Here is a 15,196-nt window from a genome sequence, read left to right on the forward strand (position 1 = left end):
GGGCAAAGCATAGCTCCCAGGCACAGCTGCACCAGGGGAACTGTTGTCTGCCACCTCTTTTCACCAGAACCCCAGCACTAGACACTCAGGAAGCTAAGGCAGGGACTCCCTGAGCAAAAGGAGGCTCAGAGCTTGTAAATAAAGACAGCCCCAGCCTTCCAGGTGTCAGGCACCGTGGTCAAGGGGACCCCACGCTGGGGTGAAAAGGCTATGGGCATCAGTAGATTTCTACCTACCCCCCTGCCCCCCAAAATATGTTTGTTTGTGTGTGTGTGTGTGTGTTGTTGTTTTTTTTTGCAAGTTAAAACTGAGCTAATGACACAGGGTGGGGCTCAGCATGGAAGAAGACTGTGTAGCCAAACCAAAATTCGCTTCCAGCCAAGAGCTGCTCAGCTTCACCACTTGGGGAAGGAAGCTGAAAAAGTCATGAAAGATTCTTTAGTAAACCGGGAAATAAGGCTGCCGTTAACATTTCAACTGAAGGTGACCCTTCTGGTTAAAAAAAAAATTTTTTTTAAATAATAAAAATAACATAAAGTTCTCAAACAGCCTCGTTCTTAAATGAAAATGGCCTAAAAGTTCTTCGGAGAGTGGAAGGAAAAGAAGGGGCTAGGAAAGAAACAAACCAAAACAGAACCCGGCTGGCCTCCTCGCAGCCACTACCTTTCATGAACCACTTTTTTCTGGAGTTCTTCTCATAAAAGGAATGATGCAATTTCCTGTCTTGTCCCAATATTTCCTGTTCACTTCCAAGGTGAAAGTTATCACCCTGGTTTAAACAACTGCCCTAAACTCCATAGAAAGTTCCTATTTCCGTGCAGTGCCCCATGCCAGTCACAAAGAACTCCTCATCTTAGAAGATAAACCACAATCACTGTCTACACCTCTAACTGAGTCAGCTTTAAGAAAAAGCCTCGTTTTTCTCTATGGCAGCTGCTGAATCTACAGTCCCAGCTGCCCCAGAAAGTGGGCTAGAGGTGCAGATCCCCACGGGGAGAAGCACCCCGCCGTGAGCCAATGTGTTTAGGTAGAGCGGCCGCCACCAAGGGAATGTTGCTTTCTTGGTGTGTTAGCCACTAAATTGAGAACTGTGCCTCAGCAGTTAATAATATCTTCCCGCTGAAAATAGCCCAGAGAGGAAGCCTGTCTGTGACAGTAGGCACACAGCCAGACTGGGCTAGCCATTCAGTACTGAGCGAGAGAGATGGCTGGGCCAGTGGTGACCTCCCAGTGGTCACACTGTACAGTATCCTTTCACAGGGCTCCTGCAAAGGCAGGGCTCCCACGAGTCACTAGCCTGCTCTGCAGCCCTACAGCCTCAGCAAAGACCTCACATGGACCAGAGGCTTGGGCAGCAGGACCAGAGGAGGGGTCCAGACTGCCCAGCGGGAGCCAGGAGGACCCCAGGCTTTGGGAGATAGCCCCTGCAGTGCTGCTTACTAGACCCTGGGCTGCCCAGAGGAAAACAGCGTCCGGGGCAGAGGGAAGAAGGGGACCTATTCCCCTGCTGAAAGGTCAGCCATGGAAAATGAGCCACAGGGAACCTTCCTGTCTCTCCTTTCTGCCACCAGCATGGAAAAGGAAAGGCTGAAAAATCACAGAGACAGGCCCTTGATCAATCCCTCCCACTCCCTGCACCCCACTCCCCCACCCTGTGAGACCTCAGAGATGCTTTGGAAATAAGTGTCTGCCTCCAATAGCTCCCAGTGTTTTATCCTCCAGAGCCGGTGTTTCTTAGGCACTATCTAAATACCTGCATGTATTTAAAAGCTACCGCAGGTCACTATTTTTTAAGATTGTGGCAAGATACACATCACATAACATTTACCATTAACGACACTGACAGCACCTGCAGAGCTGAGCAACATCATTACCAAGTTCCAGAACACCTCCATCATCCTGAAAGGAAACCCTGTCTCAGGGTCACTTTTATAATGTCCTTCACTACAGCAAAGCCAACAGGAGGAAGGGGCAGAGTTAATACATCTTGTCAAATTTCTTGCGGTTGTTTAGTTGCTACATCAGGACCGACTCTTTGTGACCCCATGGACTGTAGCCTGCCAGACTCCTCTGTCCGTGGGATTTTCCAGGCAAGAATACTAGAGTGGTTGCCATTTCCTTCTCCACGGGTTCTTCCCGACCCAGTGATTGAGCCTACATCTCCTGCATCGGCAGGCAGATCCTGTACCGCTGAGCCACCAGAGAAACCCCCTGCTGCTGCTGCTGCTGCTGCTGCTAAGTCGCTTCAGTTGTGTCCGACTCTGTGCGACCCCATAGACGGCAGCCCACCAGGCTCCCCCGTCCCTGGGATTCTCCAGGCAAGAACACTGGAGTGGGTTGCCATTTCCTTCTCCAGGGGTTCTTCCCGACCCAGCGATTGAGCCTATGTCTCCTGCATTGGCAGGCAGATCCTGTACCGCTGAGCCACCAGGGAAACCCCTACAACCGAGCAAATGTCTTAGCTGAGAAGAGGCTCAACAAGCAAGACACTTGAATTCTTCACCATAGGAGCACAGACAGAATCTGTGCACAGCCACCAAGAGAAGCTACCAGAGATACCCCCATGGGAACAGAGATCCTTTTACCCCCTACATCAGAGGCTCCCCAACTTGTCCGCACCTTGAAATCACCCGGCAGGCCTCAAAAAACACTTGATGCTGGGATCGTGCCAGCAGACCGTGAGGTGAAAGATCCCAGGGGTCCTAACGTGCAGGCAGGTCTGGAGACCCCCGCCTGTGCTTTTTTTTTTTTCCCACTGGCTTCAGACACCGGCTGTGAAGGGAGCGTTAATGCGAGCACTGTATGCAGGAGCAGCGTCGTGGGACAGTAACAGCAGCAAGGAAGTAGCCCAGGGAGCCCAACTGGATCGTGAATCTTTTGACATTTCTTCAGGTCCAGAGGCCGACAGCTGGGCTCTGCTAAGGCAAAGCCTACCTGGGGAGGGGGGGTTAGTGTCCCAGACTGTGGCAAGAGACACACCAAAACCTGACCCTCACCTGACCCCCTCCCCCTCCACAGCTGGCCAGGTTCTGTCTCAGTGACAGGATGCATGAGGCAGCAGCCCATCTAGTCTGGCCGGCAGGGCAGCCCCAATTTGCTCCAGAGCCTTTAAATGCTGTCACCCTGCATTTAACTCCTGCCTGACTGCCTCATTCTTTTCAGGACAAAGGGAGTTTAACAGTGAGCCCTTCTCCAGGGTTGAGTGCATGACCTCAAGGCTTGCAGAAGAGGCCAAGAGTCTAAGCTGCTGTCTGTGACTGGTCTTCAATGGGTGTGCACCAGGTGAGCTGGCCTGGGCCTGAGTCATCAGGTTGGCACTAGGGGATGTGTGGGTCCCCAGAGATCCAGACTGTCACTCTTCACAGTGGCGTGAAGGAAAGGGAGTGGGTAGATAAGGGGCTTGCTCACGGTCACATGGGCTGCTCCGTCTGACAACCCCAAAGCCCGTGCTCTTGGCCACTTAGATGAACTCAACCCACCCCCACCCCACTCCCCATGGCAAATACCAGAGAAACCACAAGTTGCCTGTTTCCAGGCACAGGAAGGAGACATTAAAACACACACACACATAGGCACCCAGGCCAAATCCCCAGTTTGCCATCACTGTTCCCAACCAGACAACAAATGCAGCTGAATAACGTTCCTTAAAAACAGGATGGAACGCTCTTGCCTAAGCTCCTTGGTTTGGGCCCAAGTTGACGGTGGACGGAGCCAGGACCACGGTTTCATATCATGCAGGTGTTCTTGAAGACTCTCCTCTGAGGCTCTCAGAGACACCAGCAGGAATCAAAGAAGAGGAAAGAACCGTTCCTGGAATGGATGCTGGCCTAAGGGCACTCCCATCACCCAGAACTAGAAGTGATACATGGATCTGAAGACCTTGGCAAAGAAGCAGGCCTCCCCTGGGCTGGTAGAACCGTGTCTCCAACGAGCATGGTTTTGCATAGGCAAGAGAGGGCTCGCTCAGCCCCCTCCACCAGACACATCCATACTAGGTCTCCACTGCCTCCCACCTCCCTCCTCCAAGTCAAAGTTGCTCAGTCGTGTCCGACTCTTTGCAACCCCATGGACTGTACAGTCCATGGAATTCTCCAGGCCAGAATACTGGAGTGGGTAGCCTTTCCCTTCTCCAGGGGATCTTCCCAACCCAGGGATCGAACCCAGGTCTCCCACACTGCAGGCGGATTCTTTACCAGCTGAGCCACAAGGGAAGCCCAGAATACTGGAGTGGGTAGCCTAACCCTTCTATAGTGGATCTTCCCGACCCAGGAATCAAACCAGGAGTTTTCTGCATTGCAGGCAGATTCTTTACCAACTGAGCTATCAGGGAAGCCCTCCTCGAAAGTGGCACCGTTTTTGAAGTTCTGCTTGCTTGCTAAGTTGTTTCAGTCGTGTCCGACTCTCTGTGACCCCATGGGCTGTAGCCTGCCAGGCTTCTCTGTCCATGGGATTCTCCAAGCAAGAATACTGGAGTGGGTTGCCACTTCCTCTTCCAAGGATCAAACCAGCATCTCTTATGCCTCTTGCATTGGCAGGTGGGTTCTTTTACCACAAGTGCCACCTGGGAAGCCCCATTTTGAAATTTAAATGACAATGAACGACGCTGGCCTCTAATCCCTGCCCTTCACCAGGGAGGCCCAACCAGCTTCAGACATCAATATATGAAGGTTCTGCAGCTGAACAACCCCAACTCACAAGTGAGGCGGTACTCCTTCAACACCCCCACCTCCCCCGCCCCAAATCAGGACAGCAGACAAGCTGAATGAAAGCTCCCCCACCGCCCCCAAACTGCAGATGGAGGCTGCAAAGATGACAGTTTCAAACGCATGCTTTCAATTACCAGTGATACAGAGAAAGCTCTGCAAGTAAATCTTTTCCATTTCCACCACCAAGCTGAACCCAGAAGCTTCCCATCGATGTCAGACCTCTCCAAGGTGGGGACGCCTGGCCCAGGATGCATGCCAACAGCAGGATTTGTTCTACACGTCTTTCAAGAAGTACCACACCTACGATCACGATTCAGAACCAGTCCATAAACACTCCCCGGGCCCCAAGCACACATCCTCAAGGAGGAGCTGTCTGTCATTCACCGACACCCGCGTGAGAGGGACCCAGGCCTACCCAGAGCCTGCCCACGGGCATCTGCCCGTTCATGTGTGCGTGCACGGGACTGTCTATCTGTACGTCTGCAGCCCGCACACACGCGTGCATGCGTGTACACGCACGCGCGCGCACACACACACACACACACAACCAGGCACCGAGCAATCCATCTGTCTCGAAGAGCCGGCTGTCAGAAATGAAAGTACAATCTCCTGGAACCGAGTCACAGCCTTCTAAAAATGTGTGCCGTTTTCCCAGACTGAGGAAACTTGCAGGGGTGGGGTCTGTTTCACTGAGTCCCAGAGGCTCGGGCCTGTGTCTCACCGGCCAGTCCCGCGCTGCGCGGCTGGAATTCCAACCTGCAGCCAGCGGGCCGGCTCCCAGAGCGCCTGCCCGCCCACTCCCCTTCCTCGCAGGAAAGGGAAGGGCCAGCCTTGGAGTCACCCCGGCATCTCAGGAGGGGCGTGCCTTCAAGCACACCCCCACCCCCACCTCCGAGACACCAGGTTTTCACACCACTGTTTTTTCTTTCCCTTCTTCCCCTGCCAAGAGAATCAAGCCCTGGCTCCTGCTGCCGACCTTCCTCCCACCCTAAACTGAGCCCCATTCATTAGGCCCGCTCTCAGCCAGGGCAGGACAGGAAGGAAAACAGCACGCGGGGGCCTGTGAAAGAGACACTCAGAGAGGTGATTTCCAGGGGGAGGTGGGGGCAGGGGCGTGTGGGCGCTTTCCCTGCTCCCCACCTTGATGCCCACTTGGCCTGGCCCTCAGCACGGCAGGCACACCCCCTCCAGCCTTCTTTCTTCCCCTACCCAGCCCTGCCTCATTCAGCTAATGCACCCCCCCTCAACTGGCCTCATCCTGGCCACCCCCACCCTACCACCCCCCATGGAAAGATCAACTTCTTTGAAAGGAGGAGGTTTGGGCATTCTCCATTTGCAAAACCCTCCACCTTGGACCTGGGCCACTAGTCATCTTTTGCGGGGGGTGGGGGGACATTCTCACTGCAGAGATGGGAGCCCTGGGTTTTCTCAGCGCCCATTGCCTCCCCTCCAGATACCCCCAAACCACTGGCAACAACCCAAGAAACAGTTTCTTCAATTTCCCCCCACAGCACATTATTAATAAACCGCTCCAACTCTGAACGGAAAGAAGAAAGAGCTCAAACTTTGAAGCCTTGGGAATTAGTAAATCAAGAGCTAAAATTCAAAACAAATGCTCTTTCATGTGGAGCCCCCCCCCATCACTTTTTTTTTTCTTTCTGCAGTTCCCTTGAACCATGCTAGCCCTTCAGAGACAAGCACTCCTTCCTAGCAGCTCCTCATTCATTGACTGCAGTTACTATGGGGGTTGGGGGGTTCATCATTGCTTTACCCCCGGTGTCTTTCCAGGACTAGAAAAACTCTCGGAAGCCCACCCATCTCAGAAGGGGCAACACTGTCACACCGTTTGGCTCTGGGGCTGGGAAAGGAGGCTGGTGTCGTCACTTCCTCCAGCAAAGGAGACAGACAAGATGTTATCAAGGAGACAAACCTTCCGAAAAGCCCCCTTTCAAAAGCTACCACTTCCCTTGCTTATTTCATGTGGTTCGGAGGGGCTGGGACTCCTCCTGCACATTCAGGATTTAAAAAATAAAACCGTCTAACAACATCCTGAGTGCACGATTTCGCCCAGACCCCTTCCTCCTCCTTGGCCTTCTTTCTTTCCGGAACCCTCTCAGCCTTAGAAAGCAGAAGAGACACAACTCACACATCCCTGTATGTTCTTTCCTCCTCCGCCACCATGGTCCACGCTCATCCTCACGCCCCCTAGCCCCCTGCCCTCTCTGGGTTCCTCTTTTTTCCTGCTCAGCTCTCATTAGGAGCTTTGAGTAAACAATACCCTCTGTCTCAGATAACAGCCAGAGTATATACTGTGCTGAAATCAAAACAAACAAGGGTCTCCCTGAAGACATTCTCGGCAAGATCAATTCCTGCAGCGGGAACTGGCTGGGAGGAACCAAGACTGACTGACACTTGACCAGTTAGAAGTCCCCTCTCAGAAGCGCTTTACAGCTTCCATCTGCACTGCCACGATCCCACCTACACGAATGTCCCAAAGGCAAATGCCCAGGACTCTACTGGATCTTCTGTTTTCTCCCCCAGGTTACTTCCCCTCTTGTTTTAGCTAGTTGTTAGAAAATCCTGTGATGGCATGCATACTGGGGTGGGAAAAGCAGGTGGAAACAGGACATCTTTAGAACAAAATGGAAATGTCTCCCACTTACATTGGTAATGAGCATCTCCAAGTTTATCACTCTCTTCTCCCGTCTCTCAGTGACAAGGATGCTCGGGCTACCCAGTGCCCCTCACCCAATTCCATAACCCTCTAGCCGGGGCAAATTTCAGGCCCCTCGCTCACACCTGTGGGCCCTGAGGGACACCTTCCCTGCTGGCTCAGTGTCAGCGCCTGCTATCTGCAGTGACCCATCCATCCATCCATCCCCAACACACACTGTAGACTCCAGCCGGAAGCTCGACCGGGAGGCAGGATGGGCAGAGAAGCACCGAGGTCGTCTTCTCTAAACTCCCATCCTACACCCAGGATCTATCTTCTACAAGTTTCCAAAAGGTGGATCCCTTCCCTTCAAGGCACCTGATGCACTGAGAGCAAGAGAAGAGCTTAAACCCAAGAACTAAGAACACCAGAGTCACCAAGCGAAGCCCCTCCAGCAGAGGGCTGCTTAACAACAACTCAGAAACACAGCCCACACCCAGGTGGCCCCCATTTCCACATCTATGGGGCAGGCCAAGAACCTCGAGCTGAAGGGCGACGGGAGTCAGCGCAGAAACGTCCAGTTTAATGCACATAAAAACGTGGATTAACTCCAGACCAGCTGGGGTGGCAGAAGGCCACCTCTGGTCCTCCAAAATCTCCAGTCATTTCAGGAGGCCTTGGAATCCCCGGGAAAATAAGAGAAAAGCGTCTCACCTGAAAGCCCCCCAGGGGCCAGATAATTCGTTCCCCCTGTTTCAGCGGAGGAAGGCACAGCATCTGGACAGTCTGCTGTGGATTTGAGAAGGAGAGAGAAATAAATACACAAATAAATAAATAAGTACACCAAGATTAATTTTTAAGCACATTCTAAGCAGCATTAAAGAGAAACCACACATTCCAAACGGCTAACTCCCAGCCACGATGCTGATTATTAATGTGCTGCTCAGGCTTTGCTACCCATCATGAGACAGACCACAGCACCTTGTCACCCGTCTGGGCTCCCGGCAGCCAGTTAATCATTCGTCAAGTCAGACTCGATCACAGACTGCTGGAATTTTTTTCTTTTATTGCAAGTCCCCCATTGAGGAAACCAGGTAGTTCCCAAGGTCAAAGGAGGCCCGTGTTCTCTCCCAGCCACCTTTCTCGGGGCAAGATCAAGGGCACGGCCTCTTTGCTTGGATCCAGTGGCCCTCGCCACCACTCTCACCTGTTTACAGACAGACTTCCCAGTTCTTTAAGAAGAAACGGGTGTTGGGCTGAAGGGACTGCGTTTCCCTTTCTAACAGAGGTAGAGTAAGTGCAAGAAAATCTCAAGTACGACTCAAATAATCTTATTCATGTACGCACCTGGGTGAAGCCCCCTCAAGTCAACAGAACAGAGGACATTCTCAGCAAGGCTCCCAGCTCCTTCCAGACCTAATCCAAAAACTCCCCATGGGTGGAAACCTTCCTGGGCAACCCCAGACCTGCAAGGCTCCCTGCCCTCCATCCCTATAAAATCTTTCTGGCACCCAGCACTTGCGGAGTTGCCTTCCGATGTCTTTCCTGATCTTTTACCTTCAGATCCTGTCTGCCTGAACTAGTCTATAACCTTCTCTTGAATGTCTGTGTCACCCTCAGGTGCTCAGCATAGTGACCTAAATGTTAATGAGGATAATGACGATTCCAGCTGAGAAATAGACTCCACAACCTCCCTCCAAGCAATTAAAACAAAAAATAATGGCTACAAACCACAACTAATTAGTCCCATGAAACAAAAACACACAAGACCCCATAAGTGTATCGGGCATTACTGCCAATGCCAAACTTAGGAAATCCACAGAGAAAGGCCAGCTCAGGAAAGGAGCGTCCTGGCTCCAAAGCAGTCACACCGGGTCAGATGGTGCAAATCCCAGACCCTCCTTCTCCAGGTCACTAGCAGGATGTCCATGGAGTGTGCATTACCAGTTTCCCACTGGAACCGCTTAGCCAAGACGGCAAATAGGAAGCCAAGGGAAAGAGGAGCCCAGAGGCAAGGAGCCATGGAGCTCTCTAGAGACCTAGCAGCTGTGTCCATTCCCTGGGTAAAAAGGGGATGGGGCTGGGCTTGCCACCCTCCCACCCCACCCCCAGTCTTAGGTTCTCTCTCTAATCCCGCTCTTGCATTCTCCCTCAGGTGCAAGAACAACTTTCCAAGAATTCTCCTCCACAGGGGAAGGGTGGGCTGAGGAGTGGCAGCATCAGGCAGGGGAGACAGAAAAGACCATGTGGGTAATCTCATTGTATCAGGGTAAAGTTTAATTCCTAACAGGAATATACAGTGTTACAGGATACACTTAATCAAATGGAAAACAATAGGGGCAGGCAGGAAATGGAGTTGCTGCTTAAAGAGTGTATACCCTGCACTTTCCAAACTACTCCGATGGCCTTCACCCTGAAGGAGAGACAGGCTCCCCGTGAAACGGAAGACACCCCCACATTTAAACACGATGATTTTGGCCAGCCCCCACTGCCCCCAACTCTGGCTGGCTGAATCCCTGGGGCAAGGTGTGTTTCAAAGGAAGGGCCCGGCATCTCGGGGTAGAGCTGGGACCGCGAACAGGGCTGTCAGCCGGTCTCAGATCAAAGGTAAGCCAGCTCCACACCAGCAACCACAAGCGTTTCTATGAAATGGTGCTCTGCCCTTTGTGCAGCGCCTTTGATCTCAGGAGGGATTTACAAACATTAATTAGGTCTCCCTACCACCTCTGTGAAGGAGCAAGGTATACCTGTTTGACACGTACCTAGGTAAACTGAGGCGTCACTGAGTAGCCCAAGGGGCCACCCGGTGAGCGGGGCCCTACCCAAGGGTTCAGCCCTCTCCTCCCCAGCAGGCCTCACTCTCTTCCCTGCGGGTAGTCGGGCTGAGACAGTCTTCAGCATCATCTAGGTCCTGCCAGGCTAGTAAAGGGCCAAGAGGCCACACCTCCGTCTCTCACCCACAAAAAAAAGAGCTTCGCTGCGATAGCTCTCCCAAGTCAGGGTGTCAGCTTCTGCTGTGTCACCTGCTCCCCAGAAGTGCTGGGTTCTGTGGGAGACTCATTTCCCTGTCCCAGCAGCAAGAGAGCCCTTGAAGACGTGGGCCTTGAATGAGCTGCTGCAAGGGATACAAGGTGACAAAGCTGGGGACGCCCTCTTCTCTCAAAGAATGGTTTCCCGACAGCCAGCATCGTCTTGTCAACTTAGTTCTGAGCTTCCTAAGTACCATCTGGCACAGAGGAGTTCCCCCGCCCACCACTATACCCTAAGCTCTGCCCCAACCCACAGCCCTGGTTACAGAAGGACAAACCGGTGCATCGGAATCAGCAGTGCATTTTAGGCAGGCACATCATCAGGCCTGTAGAATGACTGAATGAATGAACAAACCAACAAATGAGTGAATGAATGCATCATCTAATTGCTTCGATCATTTCTAGATTTAAAAACAGGCCTGAAAAAGAGCGGCCTGAGTTGAAAAAATAAGTGCAGAGCAAGGTCTCAGACTTCTCAACTAGGCTTTGGAGGCCTGATCTGCCAAGAGGCACTGGTCACCAGGGTCCCTGGCCTAAGCAAGGAGCATATACCCAGCAACATCAGCCCCCCTCCCACCCCAAGACATTCTTCAAATAGTTCAGACCTTCAGATACAGAGGAAACAGGAAGTAGAGCCCACACAGCATTCCCACTCCATAAACTGCGATCTCATTCTAATAACCTGCTCTCACCCCTGGTGTGATAAGGGTGGATAGGTGCCATGACTTCTGAAAGCCTCATGTCACAGACACCGTGCTCCTTCCTTCAGCCATGGCGAGCGCCCCTTCTCAGAAGATCCTGCTGACTTCGAACCACCTAGCAATCAGGTCTACCAAAGCCGGGCCATCCCAGAGGCCGCAGTGGAACGGCTTGAACCATAGCAAAATGGAACTCCCAACTTTTAGCCCTGGCATTCCTCCAAAGGCTTCCCTGGTGGCTCACTCCATAAAGAGTTCGCCTACAATGCAGGAGACCCAGGTTCGATCCCTGGGTCAGGAAGATCCCCTGGAGAAGGAACTGGCAACCCACTCCAGTATGCTTGCCTGGGAAATCCCATGGACAGAGGAGCCTGGTGGGCTACAGTCTGTGGGATCGCCGAGAGTTGGACACGACTTAATGACTAAACCAGGACCACCAGTTCCTCCAAAGGCTGCAGGGAGACCAGGCCCCAGCCCCTTCCCACTGCCTCAGCCCATGCTGGAGACTTTGCAGAAGAGACTCCCTTAGTTGTGCAACTGGTTAAGATTTTAATAACGTTCCATTGTAAACCTTATGGCTGCTTCTCACCTAGTAACCCAAGGCCAAAAATTCAACCTGGACTCGGAAACTTTAGTGTGAGCAGCTGATCTAAATCCCCAGCCAAATACTCTCCGCAATGTGCAAGGCAAAGAGAAATCTGGGGCAGCATCGCATCTGTGCCCCTGGCCACAGCAGCCAGCACAGCCAGCCCTGGCTGTCCTCCAGTGCGTCAGGAGACACGGGGGCTTCACCTATTAGCACCCTCATGTCCTTACAGCAGGATGCTACTTTTCGTTAGGCTTTTTTTTAATTTCAGGGTTTTCTGAGTTTGCAGGGCGGGGGGGGAGGTGGGGGGGACCTACTTTTTTGTTTGTTCTTTTGTTGTTGTTTTGTTTTACACAAACATTTTGGGTGACTAACCAGCTGTCTGAGTTTCCGATTGGCAGGTTAATCACTTCCTATTGGCTGATCCGGAGAACTTTTCTCCCCCTTGGAAATGGCGCATTCCTGTCTTTGTGGCTTCTCTTGTTTACACACATTCTGCTACCTAATGTCAACACTTGCTAATGAATAAATATATCACTCCATTTGCTGAAAATGAGGTCCTGGCCTGAGATGGTCACTGCTTGAATCCGGTGGACAGAGCCTCCCACTATCTCTGCAGGAAACCCCAAAGAACGTGGGCCTTCTTTCCTATGGTGATAAGAAGTTTCTCTCGGAACAGTTCCCCCAGTCGTCTTTAACCCTGGGGCCAACATGACTGGCCTCTCTCTTCTCTCTTTTAAGGAAAACCTCCACATTTGAAGACTACAGAAGGAAAAACAAAAAGCAGGAGAGAGAGGGCCCCTTGGAGAACTAAGCTCATAAAAGAATTCTTGAGCCTTGATGCCAAAAACCCAGTCAAGTTACATTCTTGGAGAAAACAGACCTTGGTAATCTCAGTTAACGTTTGTTACAAATACAAAGCTGGTTTATCTCCTCATTAATGACCATTTATCTGGTGTTTTGTAAATCGAAAGCAAAATATCATATGCTTCGCAGGCCACTTATTAGACAGGCACCAGGCAAGCAGCAACGCCTTCCGACTGGAGGGAGTGTGGAGTCAGGGAGGGCTGGCTGGAGACCATGGGCTTCGCTTACACCATTCATTAAAGTATTTAATTTAGGACAACGCCCCAGCAAAACTTTTAATTAGTGGGGGGAAAGGCCCAACAGCCAAAACTCATGAGGCGGAAGGACCTGTAGAATTCCAAGAGGGAAATGGGGCCCAACCCTTCATTTCTCCTTCTCCCAGAACCCTGGCAAAATAAGACTGTCACAAGCACTGCATTTCTCAGGCACCGGCAGAGACCACAGTTACAACTCAGACTTGCAGGCACAGGAACCTCCCCGCTGTAAGAAAGGGCTCCAGGAAACAGGGGCCCATCGGAGCTGCCTCCCAGCTCTGTGGTCCCTCCTCTCTTCTCCCCTGCACTGCCAGCCAGAAGTTGAATGCAGACAAACCCAACAGGGCTGGTGCCAGCCTCAAGTGGGGCTTCTGCCCTGGCCGAATGCCATCCAGTGACAAAGCGACAGGCAGGCCAGAGCTATGCTAAACACTTTTATGGCCCCCACTAGGAATTCTGAGAAAACTAGGAGGGGGGGAGGGGGCTGTTGCCTTTACTCCTTAAATTTTCTATTCTCTTGCCCCAAACCGAGGTCATCTCTACACTTTTCTAAACAGTCTTCTCTCCCATCGGGCTCTCCAATCTCCCCACTGATACTTCTGGCACTCACAGAGTCTCCCACGTTTCCCATCACCCTGTCCCATTTGGCTCCCTAGACCTGCATGCGCCAGAGCCCACGCTCTGAGTTGAGCCAGCCTGGGTTATGGAGTACAAATACAAGAAAAAAATGAACAAAATGGAAAGCATACCTAAGAAACATCTTTGCAAAAAGAAAGATATATATGTACACACACACACACACACACACACACACACACACACACACACACACTACCTCCAGCTCCAGTCACAACAAAAAAAGAAAAAGAAAAAAAAAAAATCCACCAAATTGCCAACAGAGGAAACCTATAACCACCTCAGGGCAAGTCCAGAGTCTTCCCAAGCCGCTGCCTAGACACACAAATCCGCGTTCTACAGCCTCCATTTCTAACTTAAGACAGGAAGGATATTTTTAAAATCAGCTACTCACCAGTTGGTTTGAGAAAATCCATCGGGTATCTGGAGTAAGGAGGAGGGGGAGACTCTGGAATTAAAAAAGAAAGAGAAAATAAAGGCTGAGCCCTGAGAGAGAGATAGAAACTTATGATAACAGAGGCATTCTTTTAGCCCAACTGTTTGTCTTAGCTGTGGGGGTTGGAGGCAGGGCCGCGAGGCGGTGATTGCCTTGATATTTAGCTGTCAGATAAACAAAAGAGGCCGCCTGGCGCCAGCCTCGGCGCGGCGCTCCTCCACGTCTGCGGCCGCCGCCGCCGCGCTCTGCCGGCCCGGCTGCAAACCGCCGGCTCGGCCGCCTCACGTCGCAGTTCACGGGGCGGGGGCGGCGAAGCCCCCCTCTTCCCCTACTTCGCGTCCCAGAACTTCAGACCCTGATCCCTCCGCCACCCCCCGCCCCGACCCGTCCCCCCGGGGCGCAGTTCATCTCCGCCACCGCCGCTGCGCCCAGCACCCGCGCGGGGAACACGGGCTTCCCCCTTGCCCAGCTTCCCCGGAAGGTGCACCCCAAGGGCGCTGGGGAACTTGAATCGGTGGGCGCCCGAGATGCACCCCGCCCCCGCACAAAGAGGCAGAGAAAAGGGATGCAATGGAGAAGGCTGGGAGCATAAAGGAGAAGGACCCCGGGGTCTCAACGGAGGAGCCCAGGGCCCAACTCAGTAGTCTGGGGGCAAACCATCCAACAGTCGGTTACACTGCTCTCTCTCCTGCGCTGGAAGAAAGTAGGAGACACCCAACTTCCCCTGACTGCCTGTTCTCTCTCACCCCGGGCTGGCGGAGCTGGGAGCAGGTATCCAGCTCGGCCTCCTATCCTGCTCTCTCTGCCTCAAAACCCAAAGCTGCGCCGGCCAGGGTAGGCTTCCTGGCCCCTTGCGCCCGACGTGACGCTCCCCCTTCCTTCCTAAAGGGGAGCCTTCCTCTCCAGCCTTTACTACCTCTTCTCTGAGCCTTCCTTGGCGGGCTTGGACCGAATCCAAGTCGGCCACACACCTCAACGCCTCTCGCCGTGCGGGGGAGGCGTGACCCCCCCCCCCCCACTTCTCTCTGCACCCCCTTGGCTGATCCGGAAATAACCCCATGTCTGCAGAATATGGGCATGAATGAGTAGGGCCCAGAGGCACCACCACCCCGCCCTTGGGGCCACCGAGGAGAGAAAACTGGAAGGGAACCCCGAGGGAATGCCTTTCCAGTTTCCCCGGGTCCCCTCTCTATACCTTTGTCCCCCAAATCTCCTCCCAGGAGGAAATGTACACACACCCCTCCGGCGTGGTGGCTGCACTAACCCACAGCCCAATCGGGCTTTTCTTCCCCCCACCTGAGTGCCGGGGGGAAGGGGGGGCACCGGCGGGT

General features: G+C 52.8%; 2 protein-coding genes across 2 annotated transcripts in view; both read right to left on the minus strand.

The window, feature by feature from the left end:
- The window catches only part of SMAD7 (SMAD family member 7), a 24,016-nt gene extending 12,640 nt beyond the window's left edge, over positions 1 to 11,376 (minus strand). The window contains 2 exon segments of the mRNA XM_010840965.1: positions 8,074 to 8,179; positions 8,181 to 11,376. Coding sequence (XP_010839267.1) covers positions 8,074 to 8,179; positions 8,181 to 8,255 — 181 coding nt within the window. The 5' untranslated portion in view covers positions 8,256 to 11,376.
- A 2,852-nt stretch (positions 11,377 to 14,228) lies between these two features.
- Positions 14,229 to 15,196, minus strand: part of LOC104989336 (mothers against decapentaplegic homolog 7-like) — a 4,346-nt gene continuing 3,378 nt past the window's right edge. The window contains exon 4 of the mRNA XM_010840969.1: positions 14,229 to 15,196. Coding sequence (XP_010839271.1) covers positions 14,838 to 15,196 — 359 coding nt within the window. The 3' untranslated portion in view covers positions 14,229 to 14,837.

The sequence above is a fragment of the Bison bison genome, unplaced genomic scaffold, assembly GCF_000754665.1.
Source record: "Bison bison bison isolate TAMUID 2011002044 unplaced genomic scaffold, Bison_UMD1.0 scf7180017864153, whole genome shotgun sequence".
Lineage (NCBI taxonomy): Eukaryota > Metazoa > Chordata > Mammalia > Artiodactyla > Bovidae > Bison > Bison bison.